Source organism: Atractosteus spatula, chromosome 5 (genome assembly GCF_055471065.1).
Source record: "Atractosteus spatula isolate fAtrSpa1 chromosome 5, fAtrSpa1.hap1, whole genome shotgun sequence".
Taxonomy (NCBI): Eukaryota; Metazoa; Chordata; class Actinopteri; order Semionotiformes; family Lepisosteidae; genus Atractosteus; species Atractosteus spatula.
Genome location: NC_142710.1, coordinates 45,904,655 through 45,932,398, shown reverse-complemented (window position 1 = coordinate 45,932,398; position 27,744 = coordinate 45,904,655). Strand labels below are relative to the sequence as shown.

General features: G+C 38.2%; 2 protein-coding genes across 3 annotated transcripts in view; one reads left to right on the top strand and one right to left on the bottom strand.

Annotated features, from left to right (window-relative positions):
* The first annotated feature begins 1,439 nt into the window (after positions 1 to 1,439).
* Positions 1,440 to 21,297, top strand: LOC148835153 (5'-nucleotidase domain-containing protein 2-like). Its single transcript, XM_088917126.1, has 14 exons — positions 1,440 to 1,812; positions 2,839 to 3,023; positions 3,161 to 3,235; positions 3,566 to 3,621; positions 4,807 to 4,900; positions 5,309 to 5,437; positions 7,131 to 7,191; positions 7,806 to 7,908; positions 8,271 to 8,372; positions 8,700 to 8,781; positions 10,863 to 10,949; positions 11,304 to 11,444; positions 20,319 to 20,383; positions 20,620 to 21,297. The coding sequence occupies exons 1-14, from the start codon at positions 1,569 to 1,571 to the stop codon at positions 20,879 to 20,881; spliced, it is 1,686 nt and encodes a 561-aa protein (XP_088773252.1). The 5' UTR covers positions 1,440 to 1,568; the 3' UTR covers positions 20,882 to 21,297.
* Positions 21,298 to 24,067: 2,770 nt separating this feature from the next.
* Positions 24,068 to 27,744, bottom strand: part of stab1 (stabilin 1) — a 74,573-nt gene continuing 70,896 nt past the window's right edge. For both annotated transcript variants that reach the window (XM_088917338.1, XM_088917339.1), the window contains 3 exons: positions 25,184 to 25,342; positions 24,753 to 24,866; positions 24,068 to 24,407 (listed from right to left, as the gene is read on the bottom strand). In XM_088917338.1, coding sequence (XP_088773464.1) covers positions 24,360 to 24,407; positions 24,753 to 24,866; positions 25,184 to 25,342 — 321 coding nt within the window. In that variant the 3' untranslated portion in view covers positions 24,068 to 24,359. The remainder of the gene's footprint in view (positions 24,408 to 24,752; positions 24,867 to 25,183; positions 25,343 to 27,744) is intronic.

Here is a 27,744-nt window from a genome sequence, read left to right as displayed (position 1 = left end):
ATTGGGGCGCATGGAGTGCAGCGCCTGTATAGAGCTTTCCCCTCAGGAGTGACTTTACACATTTTGATTTGAACAAGACTCTGTAAAGATCTTTTGGAATTGTACACTTATCGGGGAAATAAGCATGTGTGCTAAAGGTATCGCCACATATAGTCCTGAATTCACCACCTAGCCGTTTTAAAGGTTCTGGGGCCCTTCTCCCCACGCAGGTTCATTGGATTCTACAGAACTGTCAGCACACCCAAGGCAGGAATATGAAATAATAGTTTTTATTCCTCTAGCAACCACAAAATGTTATCACAGTGTAATCAATATAAAGAATGCAGGAAAAAAAGATCCATAAGGGACATATACACAAAAACATGAACACTGTGGTGCAGAGTAACCAAAACAAAGTCCCCCAAAAATCCAGCAACACCCCTGTCCCAAACCAGCTCAGATCAGTCTGGTATCTTAGTGTACATCCTTCCTCTGCACTGAAGACAGAGACAAAACAGCACAGTCCCTCAATTGTATATAGCGTCCTCTTCAGTTCCAGCAGTCTCAAACAATATCTTCCATTATACTCCCCCTACTCTACTGTCTGCAACAAATAAAGAATAGGAGAAAAAGACACAGACCCTGCTCCACTTTCGCCTGGATGTCCCCATAATATTATATTTCTGGCCAAAACTCAGGACTTAAATAGGGGACACATGAAATGGCTGTATGCAGTGCAGTTATCATGGGTCACAGCACACTGTCCCTCCTTCCTTTGTTTTTTGTCTCTCCATCTGCCTGTAACTGTGTGGTAAGTGATGAGTGTCCAGGCAAACAGTTTGCCAATCTGTGATGACTGTTATATTATTTCTGCTGTGTTTAGGAAAACACAGAACATGATTGCATAACTCAAGTAAACACAGCCCCCAAGCAGCACCCCATGACACAAAATACACGGCCGTATATTTTGAACATAATATCGTAATGGATCAATTTTTTAAACTAAGAACTTAGGTATTTTTCATAAATCATTATATATTAATTCAAATGGCTTTACATTAATTCATTACATTAATGCATTAATTTAAACCTGGCTTTACAAGACAGCATTTTTCAAATTAATCAAATAAGACGGAACATTAAAGTAGACCATGGTGCCTATCTCAAACGCACAGAAACAGAATACTTATCATGAATGCTGTCTAACGTTACGCAGCTATCTGGGGGTGAGTTTTTCTAATTGCAGAAATTTCCATTGCCATCATCAGGGCGGGTGTTTTTTGGTCTGTTAACTGAAGAACTACAAGTCCCGGCAGGACAGGGAGGGCGGGGTGGAGATCTCGTGTTCGACTCTACTTGGTTTGATATACTGTTGAAGCACGAGGTATTGATTGGGTGCTGCAATTTGTTGGATAAACAACTGGAAACCCTTTCTAGCCTCGGTGTGCTTGCTGTCAAATAACATTCAGGCTGCCCGAACCGGCGGGGGTTGTGCCACGTATTGCCCATTCAAGCGAAAGTGCCTTTATCAAGTTAAAAGCATAATGCTGTAAAAAGTGCCACGCTCTCCTTTTACCTCATACCCAGAAATGGCAACTTGGGTGTTGAAGCCGTTCCATCGGTTTTTGCAGAAGAACGCGGCGGGATGCAGCACGAAAGCCAGCCGCCCAGCTGCTGCAGAAGGAAAGGGTACAGGGTGCATCCCGCATCACCACCACCCTGCTTTGAAGAAGACTGGCGACTACAGCAGCTCGGCTAGCAGTGCAGCTGAAAGATTAGATAGCACAACGTATCTTTGGGCAAGATATAATGAAATGAAAAGGCTTGTTTATGGTAAGTCTCGACAGGCAACGATGTTTAAAAACAGTATAATGTTGCCCTTTAAGTGTTATTTATTTTGGAGTGTTGGTAGCGTTTTCCATTTCATTGGAGGACAGTAGACGAGAGCGTGTTATTGTGTTGGGTTTGAACAATTGGTGTGCTGCACAAAGTGCTGCTTTGTGCGATGTGGACGTGCCGCAGCGGATATGTGACTAAACATAACCACACAGTTTTGTAAGTTAAAACATACAGAGCACTTTTGTCTGTTTTCCATGTTAGTTTACAATGTAAATTACTATTTTATTTTAGTAGAGTTCTTTTGAGATTTTGGATACTTCTTTTAAGATCGAGATAAAAATACAGATGCAGGCACATTTTTGTTAACTGCTGAATACTTTCTGCAAGTATTCTGGTTGATCTTTAAGTATTTATTGCAGTGTTTTAGAGAACAATAATAGTTATAAATCATTGATAAGCAAACTGTTATCCCAATGTCAAAAGGCTATACCGTTTTACAGTAGTTGGAGAGAAACACTGGCGTCAGCAGGCCTGAACTGAAAGTGGTAATTGTGTGCTGACAAAATTGACAAAGTTTTCAGTTTTGCTGTCCATAACTACAGTACATATACAGTAACCCTGTTTAGTATATTTTAAAATCTTCAATTCAGATTTTAAAACTAGTTTCCTGCCCTCTAATTCATCTTCATTTATGGAGAACATTTCTGATTGTCCTTAGGCTTTCTGAGATGAAATCCCACAGTTGGTATTAATTGTGAAACTGTGTTAGCCTTGACATAAAGTGCTTTAGTTTGCGCTGGGAACAGTCACTGATATGACCTCTACCACTGCTCAGTAATATGATGTCTTTTAGGTATATGCTGAAACAATTGTTTGATAAAAGTGAAATTGTTGTTTCTCAGGACATCTAGCTAAACATATTTTTGAAGTTTGTTCTCCATAATATGTGAAAAATCCTCGGTACAGGTCTATGGACTTGTTTGTAAAATGCTTTTAATTGTAAAATGCTTTACTTTTCAGATCTCCTGCCCCCTGGTGTGTGTAACCTACTGAATCCAGCCACAATATACGCTAACAATGAGATCCGCCTGGGTGAAGTTGAGATCTATGGTTTCGACTATGACTACACCCTCGCTCAGTATTCAAGTTCCTTGCACAAAATGATCTTCAGTACTGCCAAAGAAATCCTGGTTGAACAGTACAAGGTACAATACACTCTCAGCACTAATGAAGAGTTACTGCCTTGGGCATGCTCCTTTTTTTGTCTTTGTCTTTTCAGAATAAGCTAATTAAATATGGTTAATTTGTTTTGCATTTATAGTCACTTTTCTCTTATTTGCAGTATCCAAAAGGCATTAGGACCTATGAATATATTCCTATGTTTGCTATAAGAGGTCTCCACTATGATGTGCAGAAGGTAACTGACTTTTCAATTGTTATGTCATAAGTTCTCTAGATGGGTTTTGAGTCTTGAAAGCTGTACAAGTCTTGATGGGTTCGTTATTTATCAAATGTACAAATGTAATAATGTTCTTTATGCATCAAAGGTGCTACATTTGTCAAGTGACATAAACATTTCAATCAAATTTTATTTTTAAAGAGCCCTTCACAACAAGCTGTCACGTAAGTGAAAAAGCTTTAGCAAATATTAGCATAGTGGCAGAAACTCTGAGGTTCATTGGTTATTGTATTTAAACGTTTGATCAGAAATACTTTTCCATCAATAAAACAACAGTCTTCTTTACAGAGCCTTCTGATGAAGATCGATGCTTTCCACTACATTCAGTCTGGAACGGCATATAGGTAACTCTTTGCCTGCTACTTCAGTTGAATGATTTCCTTGGTTGTTAATGTTTTAACTTCACCTCTGTTTGCCTTTCATGATGATACACATTTTCCATTTTATTGGCACTTACTGCAGACATAAATAGTTTTGGGTTGCAGCTTTATCTAACATTTAGTTTTTTGCAACTGTGAATTCTGTACAATTCAGGCACCCCTTGCCAGACTTAGCCATATACGATTTCTTGCATTAGGAATTAATCTTTTTCGCATACCCCAACTTTCCAAATTCCAGCCACAAGCGCAGATCCTTTGCCACAAAGACACCGTTCCTCCCACTTGCACTTAAAGGAATTGCACTTAAAGGAGCCAACGGAGGATTGTTTCATACACATTGGGATAAAAAAGAAAAAAAGCCCCATCACATGACTCATCAGAACTCTGTAGTTTATGTGCTGACCCAAAGAAATGAAAAGCCAACTGAGAAGCTTTGAAATATAATGGCTGCATGAACTATATCAGCTGTGTCTCTTAAAATGGCTTTTGTGGTACCTGAAGAGGACAAGATATACATTAACCAGCAGCCATATCACTCTGCAACTCAGAACTGGCAATCCACTTAAACTAAGCAGGTGTGAGCCTGGTCAGTTCACACCTGCTTAATGAAAAACTAAGGTTGCTGCTGAAAGAGGTGTTAGTGGGGTCAGCAGGGGGTGCTCACCCTGCGGTCCATGTGGGTCCTAATGCCCCAGTATAGTGACGGGGACACTATACTGTAAAATCAGGCGCTGTCCTTCAGATGAGAAGTAAAACCGAGGTCCTGACTCTCTGTGGTCATTAAAAATCCCAGGGCGTTTCTCGAAAAGAGTAGGGGTGTAACCCCGGCATCCTGGCCAAATTTCCCATTGGCCCTTACCAATCATGGCCTCCTAATAATCCCCATCTATGAATTGTCTTCATTACTCTGCTCTCCTCCCCACTAATAGCTGAAGTGTGGTGAGCGTTCTGGCGCACTATGGCTGCCGTCGCATCATCCAGGTGGATGCTGCACATTGGTGGTGGTGGAGGGGAGTCCCCACTACCTGTAAAGCGCTTTGAGTGGAGTGTCCAGAAAAGTGCTATATAAGTGTAAGCAATTATTATTAATTATTATTATTAACCATGTGCTGAGTAGCAGATGCTATTTCCTGTACCAATCTCTGATAGGGGCCTGCAGCCTGTATCTGATGAAGAAGTTGCTGAGATGTATGGAGGGACTCAGCACATCCCCTTGTATCAGATGAGCGATTTCTATGGGAAGGTATACTGTATATCATTTTGCGTAATGATGAAATGTGACAAAAAAAAAGCTTGCAATCTACATGTAATACAGGCAGGTACTTTCTTTTCGTATTGATTTAAGTGCAGTTTTGATTAAAGTAGTTTTGATACATTTTCATTTACAATTTCCATGTTTTAGGGGTGTTTTTGTGCATATGTACAAGCTTATTGCTACATTGAAACTTGTAGATATTTAAAAAAAGAATTGGTTATTCCAGATGTAATCTTTATTTATTGAAATTCCTGTGTTTTGACAGGTGTGGAAAGAAGGATCATGAAGGTTTTTAGGTTGCACTGGATATCTAGAGAAAATCTAGCCAGAGCAATGTAACAGAGCCTATATTTAAAACCAATTGACAAGTACAAGACTTGATATTTTTATGTTCAGGGTCCCTCCATCAAACAATTCATGGATATATTTTCTCTTCCGGAAATTACTCTACTGTCCTGTGTCAATGACTATTTCATCACTCATAGCATTGAGTTTGACCCAGCTCACCTCTTCAAAGATGTCACTGTAAGTGAAACTAACACTTTCAGTTCAGCTGTGAATTCTTGTGTTGTGTTAAAAACTTTAGGTCATTGTCTCAAAAATGTCTTTGCAAAACTAGACCTTTCCTCTTCTATGAAAATGCTTTCTTTTCTCTTATGAAATTGAAAAAGGTAAAACATTGTTAGAGACTTTTTTCCTTTTTGTAAAATGACTGGGGTTTAATTTAACTTCTTTCTAGCTTTGTTTTTTTCCAACTTTGTGAATTATGGTAACATTCACATCACTATATTAATTATATTTTCCATCCATCCATTTTCTAATTGCTTCATCCAATTTAGGGACATGAGGTAGCTGGAGCCAAGCAGGATACATGCTGGATGGAAGCCAGTCCAACACGGTGCAAACAGACACAAATACACACACAGTCACACCAAGGCCAATTTTCCCAGAAACCTATTAACCTACCAGAATGCCTTTGGACTTTGGACTGTGGGAGGAAACAGGAGTACCTGAAGGAAACTCATGTGAACACAGGGAGAGCATACAGACTCCATGCAGATACAGTAGATAGGTCCAGAATTTAACCCCAAGGCTGTAAGGCAGCAATGCTAACTACTGTGCCACCATGCTGCTTTAATTGTATTATCTGCATCTAGCTGCTTCTTATAGATTATTGCTTGTATACAGTAAATGTTTGTCTCGAATCAAAGAATTGTTTAAATCAAATCCAGTTCTAGCACGTATTGCATGTTGCAGACAATCAGAAAATAATTGCTAACAGCAGTATAGAGAAATATGTATGCTCTGTAATTCTCTATATTCTTCAACTTCGATTGGAAACATATGAGTCAAATTAGGTTTGCCGAGAAAAAAAGTGATCATTTTAGCTAAATGATATTTTACTAAAAGCTCTAATACACATTTAGCACAGAAAAATCACTTAGGATACTCAGATGACTGCAGTTACAGAAAAAAGGCTGCAGGCCTGAATGGATGCCAGGTGTCTGTGTTTTCAATTTAATAGCCGGTCTGACTTGAGGAGAGGTTTATAAAGTATCTCAGAACAAAAGTGGGAAAATTAAACTGATACTTCACCACTGCATAATAACAGTACATTGTAAGACTGGCTTAATGCATAATACAAACTATATTTAAAATATTTTTTTCTAGTTGGTTCTGGCTTGGTTCTCCGATCATTGTATTTAAAATGTCAAACTAGTCTTGATACAGTAGTTCTTCCCATACAGCTACATCTGAGATGATGTGAACTATGCAGTAAGAGAGAAAATATTTAGAACAGAAGCCTTTCATGGGCCTTCATTGCACAGCTGCTGTTATTCTCAATATTATGTTAAAGAAAGATATTACTTCTTAAAAAGTAATGTTTCTCATTCCTGTGGGTTAAAGAAAAAATACTGAATTATGCATTTTTAGGATTTAATATAAGGGAAATATAAATTGGTATGTAATCTTTAATAAATTATAACAATGCATCTTAGTTAGAATTATTGCAAAGAACTATGTGAAAGTGTTGCTGGTCTGGAAGGCTATATAAATTGGTCATGTGCTGTAGGGATGGAGAGGGATCTTGAAGAACAGCTCTGCCTGATCTCTCCGAAGATTAGAGGGGATACAGGGCAGGGATGGTCCTATAAAATGTGAAGGTATCTTTGATGCAAACTGAAGAATAAAAAAAACCTTCCCCCTGTTATTGCAGGATGCCATCAAGGACATCCATGTCAAAGGAATGATGCACAAATGGATTGAGAGAGACATGGGTAAGAGGAAACTGCTGTTGCAGATGTGATGATCTCTGTCTATAAAGTTCTGGTCCCACATTATGAGAGTGAAGGATTAAAAATGCTTTTATAGGACTGGGTAAGTTGTCGACATTTATCAGCCCATCTGCCTAACAAAAAAAAGCAGCTGAAAATGTAATTAGGATCTGTGTAGGAGTAAAAAAGTTACATGGTCTTCTCTTTAAAAAGTCACCTTAGTCATAAGAAGTTTGTTAATGTTTTACAAGCTGATTATGGTATGATGAAAATTACACTTGAAAACCTACTGTGAAGGCATTGCTAGGAGGGTAAACAATTTCCTATGCAAATACAGTACAGAGAAAAAAGGTACTGTACATATAATAAAATTAGTTGTTCCATTTTTTTCTTTTACACTAGTCACTGCTTAGTTTTCAATTCACTCTCTGGCTTTCCAAACCAGTACAAACCCTTTTCTAATATTCAGCAGTGTGAGATTCTTAGCTGTCCCCACAGAAGCCCTGTTTGGATATAAATACCTGTTACAGTGAAAATATCAAAGTATAGTTGGTGTATTACTAGTGACAAAGTAAAAGGAAGTGTTTTCAGCTTCTTTTGTTTGTTATGTCTTTTAGAGAAATACATTCTCCATGGAGATGAAACGTATGCTGTATTGAATAGGCTGGTGAACAACGGAAAGAAAATTTTTCTCATTACAAACAGCCCTTTCAGCTTTGTGTGAGTGCCAGGCTTCATGCTCTTGCCTGCTGCAGTGTTGTGTGAAGTGTCTGTGGGATTACGGTTAAGTGAGATCGTGTTCATTCTGGAATACATTTTCTAACTCTTATTTTTCTCTAAACTTTCTGTGCCAGATGAAGAACACCTTGTTTGTCTTTCAGAGACATTAACAAGCATTACAGTAATTTGCTTAAAGCCCTGCACTGTTCTGAAACATTGTCGTTAATCTAGTTTGTATGTCTAAACAACATTTGACATTTGTACAAAATCTCAATGATATTAAGAGCAAAACACAGGTAAGCTTTTGCAAGTAGCAACATAATAAATCAGGAACTGAATGTTGCTTTTCTTCTCTGCGCTAGTGACAAAGGGATGAAATACATGGTTGGAAAGAACTGGAGGGAGTTGTTCGATGCTGTCATTGTCCAAGCTGACAAACCCAGCTTTTTCACAGACAGACGCAAGTATGTGAAACTTTCTGTGGGTTGGCACTTTACTGAATCCTAGTGAAATCCTGGTTTCATGAGTCTGTCTAAAAGAAACCCATTAGGAAAAAGTAAATATTTATTTAACATATGTTCTGCTATCTCTACAGTTATATCAGCTTATCAAATATTACTAGACAGTAAGAACATTTCTTAAAATAGTGTTATTACACTATAATGAAATTATGGTCAGCAAAACTGACTGAATTTTGGTACCCAGATGAACATGACCATCATACATAAATAATACTTAGTCACTGCTTCTGAAAACCTTGAAAAATTGTGAATTTATTTGTTCTTTCAAAGTCCCTTCAGGAAACTAGATGAGAGCGGGTCCCTCCAGTGGGACAGAATCACTAAAATGGAGAAAGGGAAGATATATAGACAGGTGAGATTGCAACTATTGAAAACTTACTCTGCAACTCTGGTAACATATTGCATTGTTCCAGCACTGCTCAGCAGGGACACAGTAAACGTCAGAAACCATCTGAACTAGAGTGAAAGGTTTTATTACCAAGGTCCAAGGGACAGCTACAGTCAAGGGTTTTATACAACAGTCCTGTGACAAGATGGAACCATCTTTTCATGCTGGAAAAAAACTTCTGTGTATACTTGCATTTAGTTTGTGTTTTTAAACTTTATTTAATTCGTACTGCAAGGTCAGGCCCTTTTTACTAATTGTTAGATTTTATGCTGTAACATGAACAGTAGCAGTTTTAAGGGATGTCACCTTGTACATGCTTATGATTAATGAGATTGTGCTGCTAGAACTGCAGTTTCTGTAGCTGTTAGCCATGAAGGTGCAGTAGAGTGGTAGGCAATTTGTCGAATCAAAGCATGTTTCTCCCTCACTTAGAGAGACAGTATAAGTAGTCAACTGTTTACTGGAACAGTTGCCCTCAGTCTCATTAGGCAGTGCAGATATCTAAAACTAGGCAAATATTTACAATTTACTAGAACAGTACTGTTCATCTTCTGAAATTACAGATTTTTTTGCCTTTCATCACAATATTGTTTCGTTTTTTTCATCCTTCCATTATTAAAATGCTGCTTATTCCTTTTATGTATCTCAGCATCCTGAGAGCACAGGCAGCAAAGTGATAGAGCCTGGGTGGGACACCAGTCCATTACACAAACACAGAAGCTCATGTACACATGCAAACATATACACATACTGTATGCATGCATACACACAAGGACATGTACATGTACACACGCGCACATGCATACACACAGGCACTTGTGCACACACACGCATGCGTACACAATAAGCATGTGTACTGTACAAACACGCATGCATACACAACAAGCACACGTACACACCCACGCATGCATACACACAAGCACACGTACACATACACACACGTATTAACCTCTTTTTCAAAAGTAAATAAAAAAATATATGTATAGTCTTATACAGTCATATGAGCTAGAAACTCATCACATTCCTTATTTCTTTCACTGTTTCTTGAATTTATTCTGCTAAAGGTGGGAAAAACATCACCTTCGTTCCTAATATAGAAACAGCTTTCAGGCTACAGAGGAGATAAGAGATAAGACACAGACATTTGAACACAGTTTATTTAATGTACAGTTGTTAAATAATGCCTCTAGCCTGAGTTTAACACCTGTTACAAGAATTGAAATGATATTACAAATGTTCTTTTTGTCTTCCTTCAATTTTATTATAGATTATTATATTTTAGCACAATAGGTTCTACTTTGAAGATGCATTTTCCTCAAAATAATATTTGTTTTTGCTTTACTTGTCCAGTACTTACATTTCTTATGTAAGTCATTGTTTGAATTCAGTGATATAAAGCAGATCTCCAATAAATAACTTTTCTGAGGAGTCAGGAGTCCTGGTGGTTCTGCAGAACAACTTTTGATTTTCTCACGTTGCCAAAGTACTGATTAGATGAGACTGCTGGACTGGATATGTTCATTTGCTGTATACCTGGTTAAAAGCAAAAATACCCTCTGTTTTTGAAGACTGTGCCACAGAAGTGGTGATTTAATATCTAATGCATTTAATTCTGAAACTGAACATCTTGTGTTGGTACATTCTGCTGAGCAAGATACTTGGGAACATCAGGAGAGAATTACTTTTTTAGACTGAACGTCCTACTTTTGAATATATTATGGGAGACATTTACCGTTTTAGTCATTTTTCATCAATGTTAGATTTTCATTCTTTCAAAAAAGAATTCAGAATAAAGTTCTGATATCTGTTTTGTCCTGTGACATTCTGAAATGAGATACTCTGTACAGATTATGTGTTTCTAACATCTTTTGGTCTTACATTTTATTCTGTTTTATAGATAATAGATAAGAATAGATGTTAAATAGAGAATACTTTTCACCGATTTTAATAACCCTACTAAAGTAAGTTTGTTTAATGGCTGATGGCCAGACCTTCACGTGCATGTACCTGAATTATCTGTAAACTTCTCCTTTGTTTCTGTGTAGGGAAATCTGTTTGATTTTCTGCAGTTGACTGGCTGGAGTGGATCCAAAGTTCTGTATTTCGGTGACCACTTGTACAGTGACCTGGCAGTGAGTATCGCTGATCTATTCCAGTGATTACTGGTTTCCAGGTGAAATGCCTGTCGGGGGGAGTCAGTGTCTGTAAGCCTGTAGTTCCATAGACTGTTTGGTTATGGATATGTAATGCAGCTTCTACACAGTAGGGTATCGTATCATAATAGGAAAAGAGCTGTTCCAATATGTGACATGACTTAAAACTATACAAAACACTCCAAAAAAGAAAAGTACTCCATGTTTAGTGTTTTTTCCAAGATGTTGTACCCATCTTTTTACACAGTGGTAATACTAGGCTTTTTCAATAAATATTTTTGTTTGCTTTCCAAGCATTGTTGTGATGGTTACTGCAATGTGGTGTTTATCTAGGACCTCATGCTGCGTCACGGGTGGAGGACGGGTGCAATTGTGCCAGAACTGCAGGCAGAAATCCGGATCATCAACACGGAGCAGTACATGCACTCGCTGACCTGGCTGCAAGCCCTCACTGGACTGCTGGAAAGAATGCAGGTACACAATGTGGGGAAATTTCCTTTTAAGTTATAGTGTGTAAGTCTTTCCTCCTTTCAAAAGCTGTAGTCTGTTGACATGAGGAAATAGGAAATCTGTAAGAGAACACTGGGTCTCCTAAACAGTGCCCTCTGTTCTCTTTTGCCCTCTTTCCTCCCTCTGTCACCTGTGTTCACCTTTTACAGGAGCTAACAGAGGAAACACAAGGGCTGTGAGTGTAACACATCATCAGCATGAAATAACTTCTTTTTCTCCAGCGGCTCTCTTCTCTCTTTAGATGTTATTGAACATTAACATTCTTCCTAGGAATTTTTCCTCAATTGCTTCTTTCATATTTCCAGTCAGGACTTGTTTTCTCTTCACGAAGAGACAGGTTCACATTTCTCTCACACTTGGCGTAGAACCTCTTCATTTGTTTTTCTCTCCATCCTACACAATTTCATCAGCATTCGCCAGATCCACATTTCAGATGCTTCCAGGCTTTTTATTTTGCACAGTATACATAATATTTTTGTTATTAGTCTGTTTTCAGGTGCTTATTGAAGTAATTTGTTAACACTTCCTTTTCCCCCCACTCACAAAGGTTTATTTGGTCATCTTGGTTCTTGTTCTTATTTCCTTAGTGCATCATCCATCAATTTTCTAACCACTTTGTCCAATTCAGGGTCACGGTGGCCCATAGCCTACCCCAAGCAGCGTATCCCAAATAAGGAGGGGTACATGCTGGATGGGACGGCAGTCAATCACAGGGCACACACTGCCACAAATACTGCCACAGATTCGCACACACTCACACCAGGGCCAGTTTTCCCAGAAGCCAAGTTACCTACCTGTATGTCTTTGGATTGTGGCAAGAAACTGGAGCACACAGAGGAAACCCATGTGAATATGTAGAGAACATAGAAACTCCATGCAGATAGCACCTCAGGTCTGCAATTGAACCCAGGGCCCCAGCACAGTGAGGCAGGAATGCTAATCACTGTGCCACCCTTAGAGCATCCTCCATCTGATGTAATAAAGTTAACTAAACAGAGGCAAATCTTCCTCCTTTTTTGCCTTCAGTGCTAATCTTTAATTATCTGCCTTTGCTTCTGGACAAACTCATCACTTTTGTTTTTTCCACATGTTTGATCTCATTCCAAAGTCAGTTGCTGTTTCACTAGTAACTAAAGTTTTTAGCCCTTCCTCCATGTGAGACTGCAAATCACAATGACTTAATTCTTTGTTCTCTAATCGTGATTCCTCCTGTTACTAATTTCAGTTATTATTATTTAATGCATCAGGTCAAAGATGGGGAAAGTGGGTGGCACTCTTATGGTGTTTCATGATAAGGAAATGTGCTTGGAAGTCTGTGTAGATTCAGGTAGTAACATGAGGCTTTCTTTTTTTTAAATTGTTTATTTTAGTGAACAAAACGAAACCGTTTTACATAAAACCCACCATTATTCAGCCTTACATCACAGGCAAAAATGGTCTATTCCTGTTTGTTCCCCTAGTATTTTACAATTATATAACTTTTAAACAAAACTACATACATTCAAAAGAAGGAAGATGTATACATTTATGAATATAAAAAGGGAGGAGATCAGTTATTTTGTATCTCAATAAAATCCAACCTTAAAGGTTTAATGTACTGAACCCATCTAGACCAATATTTGACAATTTTTTTCATTTGTAATTTTAGTGATTTTTTTTCCATTATATATATTTCCTTTATTAATTCAATCCAATCATTCATTGTTGGTAAATCTGGGAGAAGCCACTTTCTTGTTATAGCTTTCTTCCCTGCTGATAAAAGGATTCCAAATAAATATTCGTCAGTTCCCCTCCAATCAATATCCAGTTTACCAAAATATAAAGGCTCAAATGTAAAGGGTACATTCCTTTCAGATTTAGTTTACAGTAACTCCTTCCAGAAAAGCCTTATTTTAGGGCAGTTCCAGAATATATGCCAATGATTACCTTGGTTTCCGCACTGTCTCCAGCATTTAGAGTTTTCCTCAGTATGGTGCGCCTTCTGACTCGGAGTAATGAAAAATCGAACAATGTTTTTCCAGCAAAACTCTCTCTATAAATGCGAGTTAGTACATCTCCATTGAAATTCACAAATTTTAAACCACTCTTCATTCGAAATTCTAACTTCACTTTCCTTCACCCATTTATCTTTTATATACTCTGTAGAAAAAGATTTCCTTTCCTAAAACTTTTATATAATCTAGATATAATACCTTTACCTAATTCTGATTTGTAGGCTTCTGTAACTATTTTCACTACCACATCATTAACAATATCTAAATCTCCTCTTATTAAAATAGTGGTGCATTTGAAGATATCTATAAAAATCTGAATTCTCCAAATTGTATTTCTCCTTTAAATACTGAAAACTTTGTAACTGATTCTTATCAATTATATTACAAAATGCAGTTATTCCTTTTGTGATCCAAATTTTAAATCTATTATCCAATTTATTTGGTCTAAACTCTGTATCATAGGCGCACCATCTGAGTATCTTTACTGCCTCATTTAAATTATGCTCTTTTGTGATTTCCATGTCCTTAGTTGAAACTTTATCCATGGATTGAATATTTTTTTTCAGTAATTCTGTCTAAATTCCTATTACCTAATAATGCCTGAATTGGGGGGCTATTAAAAGGGATAATTCAATATCTTTCCATCTGGCTTGATATTCTGGATTACAAGAATTAATGAGAGGTTTAATTTGAGATGCATAATAATAATATTTCAAATTTGGTAAAGCCATACCACCTTTATCTTTTGAAAGTTGCAATGTTTTGAATCTATTTCTAGGTTTTCTCACCTGTCAGATAAACCTAGAAATCATCTTATCCCATTCTGAAAATTGTTTTGCAGAGACTTCTATAGGGAGAGCTTGAAATAGGAAGAGTAATCGGGGCAGTAGATTCATTTTTCAGATTCAATTCTAGAACTGAAACTCATAAAGGGGATTAGGTTCCATTTCAATATATCTGCTTTAATTTTAGTTATAAGGGGTCCATAATTAATTGTTGCTAATACAGAAATATCTTTTGGTAAATAGACTCTTAGATATCTCATTAAACTTTGGTCCCACTTAAGGTGGTATTTGCTTTTTAAAAAATCAGGAGGGTTGTAATTTAAAAGTTAGAATTTGTGTTTTTTGAACATTTAGCTTATAGCCTGCCAGCAAGCTAAATCTATCTAAGAGTTTCATTAGTTCTAGAAATGAACCAGTGGAATCCTCCAGATATAACAAAACGTCATCTGCGTACAGTTCTATCTTGTGCTCATTCCCTTGTATAGAAATACCTTTTATTTTGCTATTTTGTCATATCCACCGAGCTAGTGGCTCTATATATAGAGCAAAAAGCAATGGAGATAAAGGGCTGCCTTGTCTAGTCCCTCGTTCTAAAGTTAATCTATCAGATAAATACCCATTTATTTTAATTTGTGCTGTTGGTCTATCATATAAGGTTTGAATACCTTTGATAATATTTTCAAAAAAACCAAACCTACCCAACTAAAAGAGTCAAAAGCTTTCTCAGCATCTAGGCTCATCAAAAAAGCTTCTAAATTATATTGTTGAATATAGTTCATGATATGCAATGTGCGTCGAATGATATCATGGGATTGTCTATCTTGAAAAAATCCTGTTTGATCATAGTGTATCAAATGAGGGAGAATATTTTCAATTCTTTTAGCCAGTATTGCTGTATAAATTTTATAATCCACATTAAGGACTGAGATTGATCTGAACGATCCACAATCTAATCTATCTTTCCCCTCCTTAGGGATAACTGAGATAACAGCCTCTTTCCATGATGGGGGCATTTTTCCATCAATTAATGCCGAGTTACAAGCAGAAAGAAGATTTGGTATTAATTCTGCTCGGAAGGTTTTATACCATTCCGAATTAAAACCCATCAGTTCCAGGTGATTTATTAGCTCTGAGGCTCGTAATCACTGAATTCAATTCTTTTGGTGTTATCGTCGCTTTTAATATATTATATTGATCTTCCGTAAGAGTTGGTAAACTGAGAGATTCCAAAAAAGTATCCATCTTTTCTTCACTTTCTGAATGGGGTTGTGTATATAGTTTTCTGTAATAATTTGTAAAAGTGTTTTGGATTTCTTCAAATTTATGTAATACACCATTACAGTTCTGGTCTCTTATTTTATATATTGTATTATCGGTCTGTTGTTTTTTTAATTTTCTTGCCAACAGCTTTAGTGATTTTGACCCTGACTCGTAATATTTTTGTTTAGTAAATATATATATTTTTTCAATTTCCTTTGTATATAAGACATCTATTTTGTTTCTAATCTTCTTTATTTCTTGCATGATTTTTGAATCCTGTTTTTCTTGATGTTTTTTCTCCAACTCTTTTAACTTAATATTCAGATCAGACAATTGTAATTGCTTTACCTTCTTCTTGTAGAATATTTGTAGAATTGAGCTTGGGGTTAAGACACACATTCCAATCACCTCCACAAATCAGTATTCCTTGTGCATTAACCATCAAATCGAACATTTTTTTATAAAAATTAAAATCACTACCAGGTGGGGCATATACATTAAGTAATGTTAGTAATTCCCCTTCCATTTTTCTCAATACTAATACATATCTCCCCTTCTTATCTTTAACTTCTGTAAACAACTCAAATTGAACCTTTTGAGATATCAGTATAGCCACTCCTCTCCTATGGCCAGATTTATATGAGGAGAAAGAGATTTTTTTAGAAAAATCTCCTTAATTCTCCTTAATTTCTCACGTTCCAACACTCAAATGTATGCAATATGAGCCCCTTCATTCTTAATTTTAGGCAAAATCTTACTTCTCTTAATAGGGTTAAGTACTCCATTAACATTAAGTGTAACTATTTTAAGGTCTTGCTTGGACATATTTTATGTAAGTGGTAGAACTTTCAAACTCTCTCCCATAAGACATATGTTTCAAATAGTTAAACATCCTCTTACCATCATTTTTTTTCTAATAATGCATCAATAAACAAAAACATTAACTAAACAATCTTAAACAAAACTGTATCCATCTCTGTCTCATTCATAGTACTTTCTTCCAGCTGTGGGGTTCTTTCAAACGAACCTTGTATGGGCTTCTCTTTTTTTGTTTAAAAAAAAAGGAATGTCCGTGAGGGAAGTCCTCTTTCTCCTCTGGAGGAGGGCAAGCAGGCGACGCGATGGCAAATCCAAACATTTCTTATAAAAAGAAAAAAGAGGGTAACCAGAAAAATAAAAAGTCACTTTAGTCGTAATCACCAGATATCTATCCCGACATTTACAAATTCTCTTAAAGATCGCAGGAAATTTATTTAAAAAAAACTAAACAATTAAATCCTGACCGACTTTTAACAACTCACTGTATCCATTTTCTTCAATCTTGCGAGGGGGATCTCTGCCTGAAACTCTGTAATTTCTCCATATATTGCTTTTTCAAGGACTGGTCTTTCCCAGGGCCACCCCGTCTGCCAAGTAAACAGTCGCTTGATTTCTTTTTCCAGTGAAGGCCCTGGCAGTATAACTTGTACTTTAAGTCCCCGCTCTGCCATGTCCTTTGTGGCTTCTGCTGCTGAATGGTATAGGCAGGTGCCGTCTTCATAAAACACCCATAGCCTCGCTGGAAATTGAGTCTGAAATTTGGAAAAGTTCTTTCTTTTGCCAAGCTTTACGACACTTCCTCTTTCATCTTGTAGCTTAAAAACCTGGCGACAATGGAGCGTGGTTTGGCGTCAGGGCCTTTAGGTCTATAGTCTATGCGCCTTTTAGGTCTATGTGCCCTTTTAATTCCCAGTTCCACATCCTTTGGTAAATCAAGATCCCCCCCATAGCAAATTTTCAAGGAAGGTGACCATGGAGCGACCCTCCGATTCTTTGGCGATTCCGTAAATCCGAATGTTTTCTCTGCGCAATCTTCCTTCCTGGTCTGTTAATTTAGATTCCAAAGTAATTTGTCATTGCATGAGTTTCTTTATCACAGTTTCTGTTGTTAAGACCCTTGTTTCCACTTCTGCGATCCGTGCCTCTGCCTTATCCAGTCTCTTATTAACCTTGCTCAGCTCCTGTTTAATATCTGTAAGCTGTTCTTTATTGTCCTGTCTGAAGTCTCTAAGTTCATAAAATATTTTCTGAAGACTGGCGTCTGCGCCATCTTGTTCAGAACATGCCGAGCTGCTCCGACTGCGGCCAGAAGTCGCAGTTTTGACATTTTCCAAAGTCGGTAGTTTTTTCCTGCTTCTCCTGACAGTCCCTTCAGCCATAGTTATTAATTTTTCAAACATAGTGTAGAAAAAAAACTTTTTCAGGGCTTTACTACAAAATTGTCGGGTGGTGATCCGTATTGTGCTGCCATTCCTGTCCGCGTCCTAACCGAAAGTCCAACATGAGGCTTTCTAATCTGATTTAGTAATTTGTTCACCAATTGCTCAGCAGTGGTGGTAAAAATTAAGTGTTCTTCACAGGTGCTGTTTATACGGGATACCTATTTTCACTGAAAGGGTAAGAAAAGGATCTAAAGGTACAAGTAATAGGTTTATTCCATGCTGAAAAGAGAAGGAAGAACAACATTTTGACTGTGGAGCCTTCTTTGGGTGTGAGAAAGACAGGGCAGACAGCTAAGATTAAATAGCATAGGAGAACAAAATCTGGGAGAGTAGAGAAGGCGGGAGCAGGGGAGAGGCAGAGAGGCCACTCAGGTGGTACGAAGTGGAGAGAGGTGAAGAGAGGTGTGAAGTCGAAACCTGCATGTGAATAGAGAAGATTACATGAAAACAAATCTGTCATTGAGAGAAGGGGGAAGGCATGAACCAAGTTTCAGGATAATTTTTGTTTCTGATGTCTTTCTGCTATGGGAGTTAAGAAACCCTTCCTTGAGAACACAGATAGAGAGATCAGTGTGATCATGGCCGTCTGAGGTGAAATGAGAAACTATGGGCTTGGAGAAATCTTTAATCTTCACAGCCCTAACATGTTCTCTGAAGCCGCCTCCTAGTCTCCTTTCAGCTTTTCCCAACCTAGATAGCTGGGCATTTCCTGCAAGAGATACAGTAAATGAGGTTGCTAGAGGTACAAGAGGTCGCCTGGGTGATCCTGAATTGTTCCGAGGGGTCTTCCTTGAATGAGTGTGGTGTTAGATATGTACTTGCAGGTGACGCAGCGAGCTCTGTTGTAGGGGAAAGTACCTGGTGTGGATGATTGTTGAGAGTGGTCAAGGGAGCTGTGAACAAGAAGGGTTACACAGGTTAGGTGGTCGGCGATATGAGATGATGGGGTGGTCAGAAAAGAGGGCCCCAATGGAGGGCTTATCCTGTAGGATGGAAAAGTTGTCGTTAATGGTCCTGGGGGTAGAAAGTGTGTTAGGGTGGAAGGGAAGCACCAAAGGAATACGGTTGTTAGGCCGGGGGCTCCTGATCGAGTTGATGGTCTGGGGGCTGTTTTTGGTTCGGATGAGGGTCCTGTCAGTAACATGGATGGGGTATCCTCTGTTGATGGAAAAAGGAGTGCATTTGAGTGCTTGGTTCTAGAAATCTAAGTCATCACTGCAGTGTTGTCGTAGCCGAAGGAACTGTGAAAAAGGGAGAGTATTTAGTGTGTTTGGGGTGAAATGAGCTGTACAGGAGATAGTTGTGTGAATCTTTGGGTTTGTAATAAACCCAAGTAGAGAGTCGGGGATGGTTAGTGGATAGGTTTATGCCTAGAAACGGAAGAGTAGTGAAAGATATGTTAACTACATGGAAATTGGTGAAGTGATGCAGGAAATGCTCTAACACTCTAACAGAGCATGTGGCAGCACTGACAAAGCCAGTGTAGGAAGTGAAGAAGCATTCTTCTACCCAGCCAATAAAAATATTGGCATGGCTGGGTCGCATTCTAGTGTCTATGGCGACTCCACTCACCTGTTGGTAAAAAAGGTTATTGAATGAGAAGGCATTGAGTGCGAGAACCAATTCTGCAACGCATACACGGGTGTGGATGGGTGGATCGAGCACTATGCATTTATCCAGTGTGTGCTTGAGGGCTGTAAGACCGTTATTGTGAGGAAAACGGTGTAGAGAGACGTGATATCCATTGTAAAAATGTAGCATTCTGGACCCTGAAACTGGAAATTGTTAAAAAGTTGGAGGGTATGGTTACTGTCCTTGATAAATGAAGGGAGCCTTTCAACCAGCAGTCTCATCAGGCTGTCAGGAAGGTGTTGAAACTTGGTTCACAACTTACCCCTTTACTGAAAGACAGATTTGTTTTCATGTAATCTTCTCTATTCACATGCAGGTTTCGACTTCACACCTCTCTCCACTTCGCACCACCTGAGTGGCCTCTCTGCCTCTCCCCTGCTCCCGCCTCCTCCACTCTCCCAGCTTTTGTTCTCCTATGCTATTTAATTTTTACTGTCTGCCCTATCTTTGTCACACCCGAAGAAGGCTCCACAGCCGAAACATTGTGTTTTCTTCTCTTTTCAGCATGGAAAAAAACTATTACTTGTTCCTTTGCAGCCTACGCATGCTGGCGCAGCTACCAACCTGAACTACTAGAAAAGGATCTAGTTGGCTGGTCTCACCCAGGTTGTTGATGTTTTCTTGTGCATCTCTTCCCTGGTATCATTGCTGATCTTTATTGCTGCACTTCTGTAACTTCTCTGGAGTCTTTTGGCAGAAAATTTGCAAGGGTGTGACCACTGACAGGAGAAGACGTGATGGAGCCGGGGTTGTTTTGCATTTGATCTATTACATTCTGAATATATTTACAAAAACAAGTGTAACTATGCTATTTTAGAGAAAACAAAGTATACTGTACAATGAAAAAGAGTAGTTTAATCTGTCGTGTTCTCATCACTCTTCTCACAGTGAGTGTTGTGCTTTCAGGTGCACCGTGATACGGAATCGATAAAAGTCTTACAGGAGTGGATAAAGGAGAGGCAAGAACTAAGGTGAAAATCCTTTTAATTTCTGGACCCTTGCAAACATTATGTATAAGCAAAAAAATTATGTGACCTGGTCATGGTTTGCACAGTAAGGCTTTGGTTAATGTTTAGGATGCACAGAAAGGTCTTATCCTTTGTTTTCATTTAAAATTAAGTTAGTTGGTGTAAAGTATGTATTACCTCAAAAATATCATTGCTGTTTAGAACCTTTTATGCTTTTTAAAAGAGCCTTTCTTTTCTAGGTCTCTAACAAAGAACCTTTTCAATCGTCAGTTTGGGAGCATTTTCAGGACCTTTCACAACCCCACCTATTTCTCTCGAAGGCTGTGCCAGTTCTCTGACCTCTACATGTCATCCATCAGCTGCCTGCTCAACTATGACCTGCAGTACACCTTCTACCCCCGTCGCACACCCCTGCAGCACGAAGCTCCCCTGTGGATGGACCAGCTATGCACAGGCTGCATGAAGACTCCCTTCTTGGAGGAGATGGTGCACATCCGCTGATAGTGACAGCCAGGGAGCATGTGAGGCTGGCAACATTTGGCACCAGTGATACTCTGACCACACTTTCGCTTGTCTTGTCTCCACTTCTGACCCCTCTTCTGAACACTTCAACACACTTTCTTCCATCATGAGGCCTCTGAAACATGTTCCGTGCTAGAAAAGAAATAACCACTTCTCTGGCAAATCACTTTGCTTCCATGACCTGGAGTATAAGGAATGCTATATTACAAATTTTGAAGGGAAAAGCAGGAAAATGTGTTAAAATTAAAAGTGGGGTTTTATTGAAGATATTAACCCTGAAATGTATTCAGCCTGATTCCAAAAATGTATCCTTTTTAGCTAAGCCCCACATTTGACACATGACGCATGTTTTCTTATATGCAAAACTGCATAATATTTTCATCCAAAATAAAAGGTTTGGTGCCAAGACAAACCCTGAAGAATTTTATCAAGTTATTTTGGTTCAAGATGAATAATGCTTCTGGTGGTTTAAAATGTGCCCTTAGGCATTCATTATTTGTTAAAGAAGAACGTGGTGCACTGAAAATGAGATTATTCTTGAATCAAAAATTCTACTAAATTATTAAATAGGATTTCAAATGGTATTTCTTTGAGATCAAAATTGAATCAAATATATCAATAGTTGGAATTCTTATATACTGAATGCAGTTTTAGATGGTATTAATGAATTACACTGTTTATTTTTAAATTGGTAGGTTGAATTTATTAATTGGATAGTTTGTATGAATTAAATTATATACATGAAGCAAGCTGCACAGTCTTCTAAAATGTATAGCTTTGTGAATATTTTTTCGAACTGTAAACATATTTAAAGCTGAATTTTTTTATTGTGTGGTAGAATTTGGGAAAAATAACTTTGTACTAAGCAGAAGCACAAGTTATGTACATCAAGTGGACACATTTTATTTGAACTGATTTCCTTTGTATTTTAAAACTAATAAATGTTATAATTCCAAAAACACCATTAATTGGACTGTATTAAAAAGACATTGTCTAGGGCAGTGGTTCCCAACCTTTTTTGTCTTATGTACCCCCAAAGCCCTTTCAGTATGGCTCAAGTACTTCCTCATCCACACCAAACCAGACCAATTATTGATACTGTGGGTCAGATTCACCACGTAGATTAATCTCCCTTTAATGAGGCACCTGAGCTTCTTTGTCTTTCAAATGTTTTCGGGGCAGTTCTCCACATTGAGTTTGTTCCTCTGGTTGGTTTTGATTTGGGTCAAAGCTGAGAAAGCCACTTCACATAAGTAGGTAGAGACAAAGGGTAAAAGTTCATTAAGTGCATATTTCCCCAACTCAGGGTATTGGTGTTTTGAACGATGCAGTTTAATTGATAAACTCATCTAGTCCTTTTCCACATCACACCAGAACTGTGTTTCATCTTCAGCCCACGGTCTGAGGACACATTCATCAGGTGTTCCTGCAGTCTGGCAGGAAGGCTGCTGCTGCTCTCAGTCATACTGAAAGGGTTCCTGACTCAGTCCAGTTTAGCGGACCTGTTTTCAATGTCACTGAAGTATGAGTTCAACTCACTGTTGAGATACACGTGCTTTAACAATTTTCACTACAGCAGCTCTGTCTGTCAGTGGTGGTAAGATGGGCATCAAGCTGTGGGAAACAGTTCACATTTCCATCCTCACATTTCCTCTCCCACAGTTTGACCTTCCTTATGAATCTCTTCACCTTGTCATACATGTTCAGGATGTGTGTGTCTTTACCTAGTTGTAGTGATAAGTTGAGTTAATTCAGTTTAGTGAACATATCAGCAAGATATGCCAGATGTGCAACCCACTCTGGGTCCTCAGTGAAGCAAGGGGGTGCAGGTGCTCCTTCAGAAAAGCACATACCTCAGTGTGAAGTTCAATCTCACTAGGGTTGTGCCACAGGATAGCTACCGGCCATCAGTATGAAGCAGTAGCTGCTCATGCTCTAATTCAGTGTCTTGAAAAAGACACTGAAACAATCTCTAGCCACAGATGACTGCTGATCTATGATAAAGCTTTTATTTTTGTTGGGTGTTAATGTTGAGGCTAGTATGAGACAGCCCAGCACAGAGAACAGCTGGTGGACTTGTAGTAGCTGCTATTGTGTGGTCGTTGGAAGGACAGGGGCTGTGTGAGATAGCAATGTAGGGAAGAGTGCAAGGACAGGAGCTGGCAGGAGGATTCTTTCTCCTGTTAATATCATCAAGACTGTTGAAGAGTTTCCTGGTTTTGATGCTCTTACAGTTTTCTGATGTCCTCAGGCCTGAAGGACGTTGACCTTGACACTGAGCTGTTGGGAGTCCTGAGAAGAGTGTCTCAGATTGACATCAAAGCAATGTCATCTAGACTACAGAGCTCTGAATGTTGTTACAGGTAGTAAGATCACTTGAAGTAGAGAAAACATGGTCACAAGTCAATACCAGTGTCACACAAACATCTACTTTAGATAGTCTTCTGAGTACTACTCAGAACAAGTTTAATAAGCAGGGTGATGTTATTACATTTTTGTGCTATACCATTGAGTGACCCTTTGTCTGTGGTCTCCTCATATCCTGCTACAGTATAATCATCCCATACATTTGTAGGTCTATCTAGGATTTATAGTAGCTGCAAAATTAGCTGCTCACAAGGGTGAAGTGTTTATTCTTTGAACCACGTCACCGATAACTGTTACAATACTTGTAGGGTTGTGCTGCTTAAAAAGCAAAAAAAGTTCTTTACTGGAATAAGATAAGTAGTAATCTATAATCCTGTTTTTTTATCTTAATATTATGCCTAGGTAGAACTACCTTAGCTTGTTAGCCTTGAATTTACATTCATTGTATACAAGCTAAACATTGAAAGCAGAAATTCTTGACTGCTACATACCAAGAGCTTTGATGTGCTCTTACAGATATTAAGCTGCAAACTATGTAGTGAATTCAAAGTTATCTATAGTGAAAAAAAGAAAACTGCTTGATGTTTTTATTCTGCACTTGCAATTGTTAACCGTCTTATTAAAATTATTTATAAGTGTTATCTTAATTTATCTTTGTTTGACAATATATCTTTATAGTGATAAAGAAGTTTGCTTTTGAGCAAAGTGCCCTTTAGATTGTGCAATAGAGCCTCTGCTCAGAATAACATCCTGTTTTTCCAGAATTAATGTAAATATCACCAAAAACTCACACAAGACTATAGAACAGCTTTTATTAAGTGTTTAGTCACTTACATTTATATGTAGTTTGTACGTTCTGCACCGTTTAGATAAAAGTGCTTTATGTTACCAACTATATCAACTTCTATCACCAATCCTGTGTTAATGATTGATCTGGTATCTCTTATTTTCCAGCTTATTTCCAGTGATGCCTGATAAACACTGTAGCCATTGCATTTTATTTTTACTCCAGGAGGTCAAGGCTGTTCTCCTCAGGATGTGCACTCCAACAGGAAACTGAGCAGTGATCTTGTCCTTGATATTCCTCAGGCTAGTCAAGAATATGGTGTGTGTCTGCAACACCCCCTTCTGGTTCCTCCTGGAAAAAAGTGGTTTTGAAAAGCAATATGCTAGTTATGAACCTCACCTCTTTTCTAAGGAGAAAAACATGTTCATTTCCAACACATTTATTTTTTCTAAATCATATTTTAGGAAGATATCAGAAATTTTTTTATGCCACTAAACTTGCTAAGATGCATTTGGCGTTAAATTATAAATGACAGAAAAGGTGTTTTCACTGAGGCTTGCAAAAAGAGGGTACAGCTTACATTGTTTGCAGTTCACTTTATAAAGGTGCATGTTTTTGAACTACCAATAAGAGTAATCAGATAAGTGGCTTTTGTGTTTCCTTCTTTTCTTAGTAAGAAATAAGAATTAAACTTACAGCAAAAGGCTCTGCAAATGAGTTGTATCCACTATAGAGGGGGTTGGGAATGGACACCAGTGCTGGATTCTCTTCTCTTCCCGTGGGCAAGCTGTCATCATCATCCTCATCACTCTGATTGTTGCAAAGTTCAGGGTTAATATTAGTCAGTGAGGACCCACAACTAAACACACAGTCAGGGTTAGAGTTCCAGTCAGTTTAAACCAGTTAAAGAATTATTTATTGGACTCTAAATTCAGTATATACTGTATTCTAAAAGAAGGCATATGTCAAAGCAGATATTTGAATATACTGTGCAGTTAAATTAGCAGCTCTTTAACACATTAAAAGCAAGTCTTTGACAGATTTTCAATTTATTATTCTCAGTTTAATAGTAGAAGAACTGATTTATCAAAATCAGTTTGGTGGTTTAGAAGATGTTAATTGCAAACCTTGAAATAGTGAAACTGGAATCCATCGTTCTTGTGTTTAAAGTAATAGTACAGAAGACCTCCAACAATTACAGTGAAAAGGACCACACCCAGAACAGCGGCAACAGCTGGACCAGGAGACTTGGACTGAGTCTGAGGGTCTTCTGTGTTGGCCAGAGGCTGTAAAAACAATTACATGTTCTTTACTGTGATGGTCAGGATTTGATATGGATGGTTTATTAAGAAGTGTTTAGGTCCCATAAGATTATGTAACATTTATGCTCCCCATGCCTCATAAAATGAGTTTAGGAATATACAGTAGTCTCCATTGCTATTCTTACCCCTAATGAAATAGAACTGAAAATAATGAAATAGGAACTGAAAACATTACAAAAAAAATCTACTGAATGGAAAATGTCTTACTTAAAAAATGTTATGCTGTAATCTCTGTAGCACAGCACAAGCAAGGTCATTGTTATCACTGTAACTATGTTATCACTGCAGTTATTGAAATAATGACAGTGTATGACTTGGCAGCACTCCTTATTTCCTAACAGAAAAAATAAAGAAAAAAGAAACAGAAAAACTGTTTTGATTTCTACTAGCTCATCAGTCTTTCACCCATTTCACCCTCAAGCTGATTTAATAAGCTTGTTTCAGTGTGGTTTGTTAATTTGTGTGCATCTTATAGCTATATCTCTCTTATAGCTGTTAGCTCCTCAGGCTGCTACTCTGCTCTCCTGCAGAGTCCTGTTCACTTACCTTCTACCTTCATAACTGGTCAAGGGAGCGCAAGGAATTTATAAGGACGGCCACAGCTGCTGCTGATCAAGCCATAATTATTGACAGCTGTGTTCTCCTTGGCAAGCACTAGTTGGCACCCTGTCTCATTTATATATAATTAAATCCAGAAAACATTAGGGGCACATTTATATCCCATACTTTGCATTTTGTAAATCCTCCTCTGGAATGGATTGCACTAACAATACAACTCTTGTAGAGTTGTATGAGCCTCTATACACTTTGTATGAGCCAGAATACACTTCTGAGAGTGTATTTATGACCATTGCTCCAGACAGAAATGCTCTACATGCTTCAGATTATTTGGTTTTTGTTTTTGAACAACCATCTTGAGTATGAATCACAAATGGATTAAGGGTACAATTGGTTGTTGAGATTGCCTTTGGAGACTATTTATTTATGTGGAAGTAGTTTAGCTTTCTTGTTCACAGCTCCCTTGACTCCCTCAACAATCATCGACACCAGGTACATTCCCGTGCAACAGAGCTTGCTGCATCACCTGCAAGTACACATCTAACACCACACTCATTCAAGGCCCCTCGGGACAATTCTGGATCACCCAGGCGAACCTCTTGTACCTCTAGCAACCTAATTTACTGTATTTCTTGCAGGAAATGCCCAGTTACAGTATCTACGTTGGGGAAAGCAGAAAAGGAGACTAGGAGACCGCTTCAGAGAACATGTCAGGGCTGTGAAGATTAAAGATTTCTCCAAGTCCATAGTTTCTCATTTCACCTCAGACAGCCATGATCACACTGATCTCTCTGTCTGTGTTCTCAAAGAAGGGTTTCTTAACTCACATAGCAGAAAGACATCAGAATCAAAAATTATCCTGAATCTTGGTTCACACCTTCCCCCTTCTCTCAATGACAGACTTGTTTTCATGTAATCTTCTCTATTCTCATGCAGGTTTCGACTTCACACCTTTCTGTACCTCTCTCCACTTCACACCACCTGAGTGGCCTCTCTGCCTCTCTCCTGTTCCCACATCCTCCACTGCCCTGTCTTTCTCACACCCAAAGAAGGCTCCACAGCCGAAACGTTGTGTTTTCTTTCTTCTCTTTTCAGCATGGAATAAACCTATTACTTGTTCATTATTTATTTATTTATGTGTGCAGTTAAAACATCCTTATCTATTTTGATCATAGTTCCATTGGAATGTCCATTTTTGGCCCAGCTTGACCTGGTGTTGAAGTTCATGATCCGCCCTTATATTAACAAGGGCTTCAGGACCCATAGATGAAAAACCCATATTTCTCAGTGGGCATGACTGTTTTCTCAATATCAGCTTCACCTTCTTAAGTGAGACAATGCCGATGAGCGTGTCCAAAAAGTTAAGTTTGAGTCATCTGTTATTTGTGGTTTGCCCTAAGAAGAGGCTACTTATTTTCTGCTCAACTATGAATGATGCATTCATACAGACAGCTTCGGATGTTAGTTTTCAACACAATGTATCCTGAAGATAGTGTGTATTGGAGCTCTCCAGCTGTTGCTTTTGGATTTTAAGTTGCCTCCCAAACTGGTTGTTTCACAGCTTGTTGAGATAAAATATGCTTAAGATACACTTAAGTACTCTTTCTGGTTTGGTGGGCACTATAAATGTATCTTTAAATGTCTTAATAATGGACAATACAGTGGAAAGTGAAAGTGATGATTCTACTGTTTGTGGAAGCCGTATTTCAAACTGTGGAGGTCAATAACCATTTGCCAGCAATCTTTGAACAGATGTCTGTTTTTAACCATGATGATGCCTGCTGTTACAGAATGTATTTCATGTGACA

What these genes read in the sequence shown, in the direction of transcription:
- LOC148835153 (XM_088917126.1), top strand. Translation starts at nt 1,569, where the DNA reads ATGGCAACTTGGGTGTTGAAGCCGTTCCATCGGTTTTTGCAGAAGAAC. An exon ending in AACAGCCCTTTCAGCTTTGT is followed by an intron (nt 7,909 to 8,270) that starts GTGAGTGCCAGG and finishes TCTCTGCGCTAG; the next exon opens with TGACAAAGGGATGAAATACA. An exon ending in ACTTGTACAGTGACCTGGCA is followed by an intron (nt 10,950 to 11,303) that starts GTGAGTATCGCT and finishes GTGTTTATCTAG; the next exon opens with GACCTCATGCTGCGTCACGG.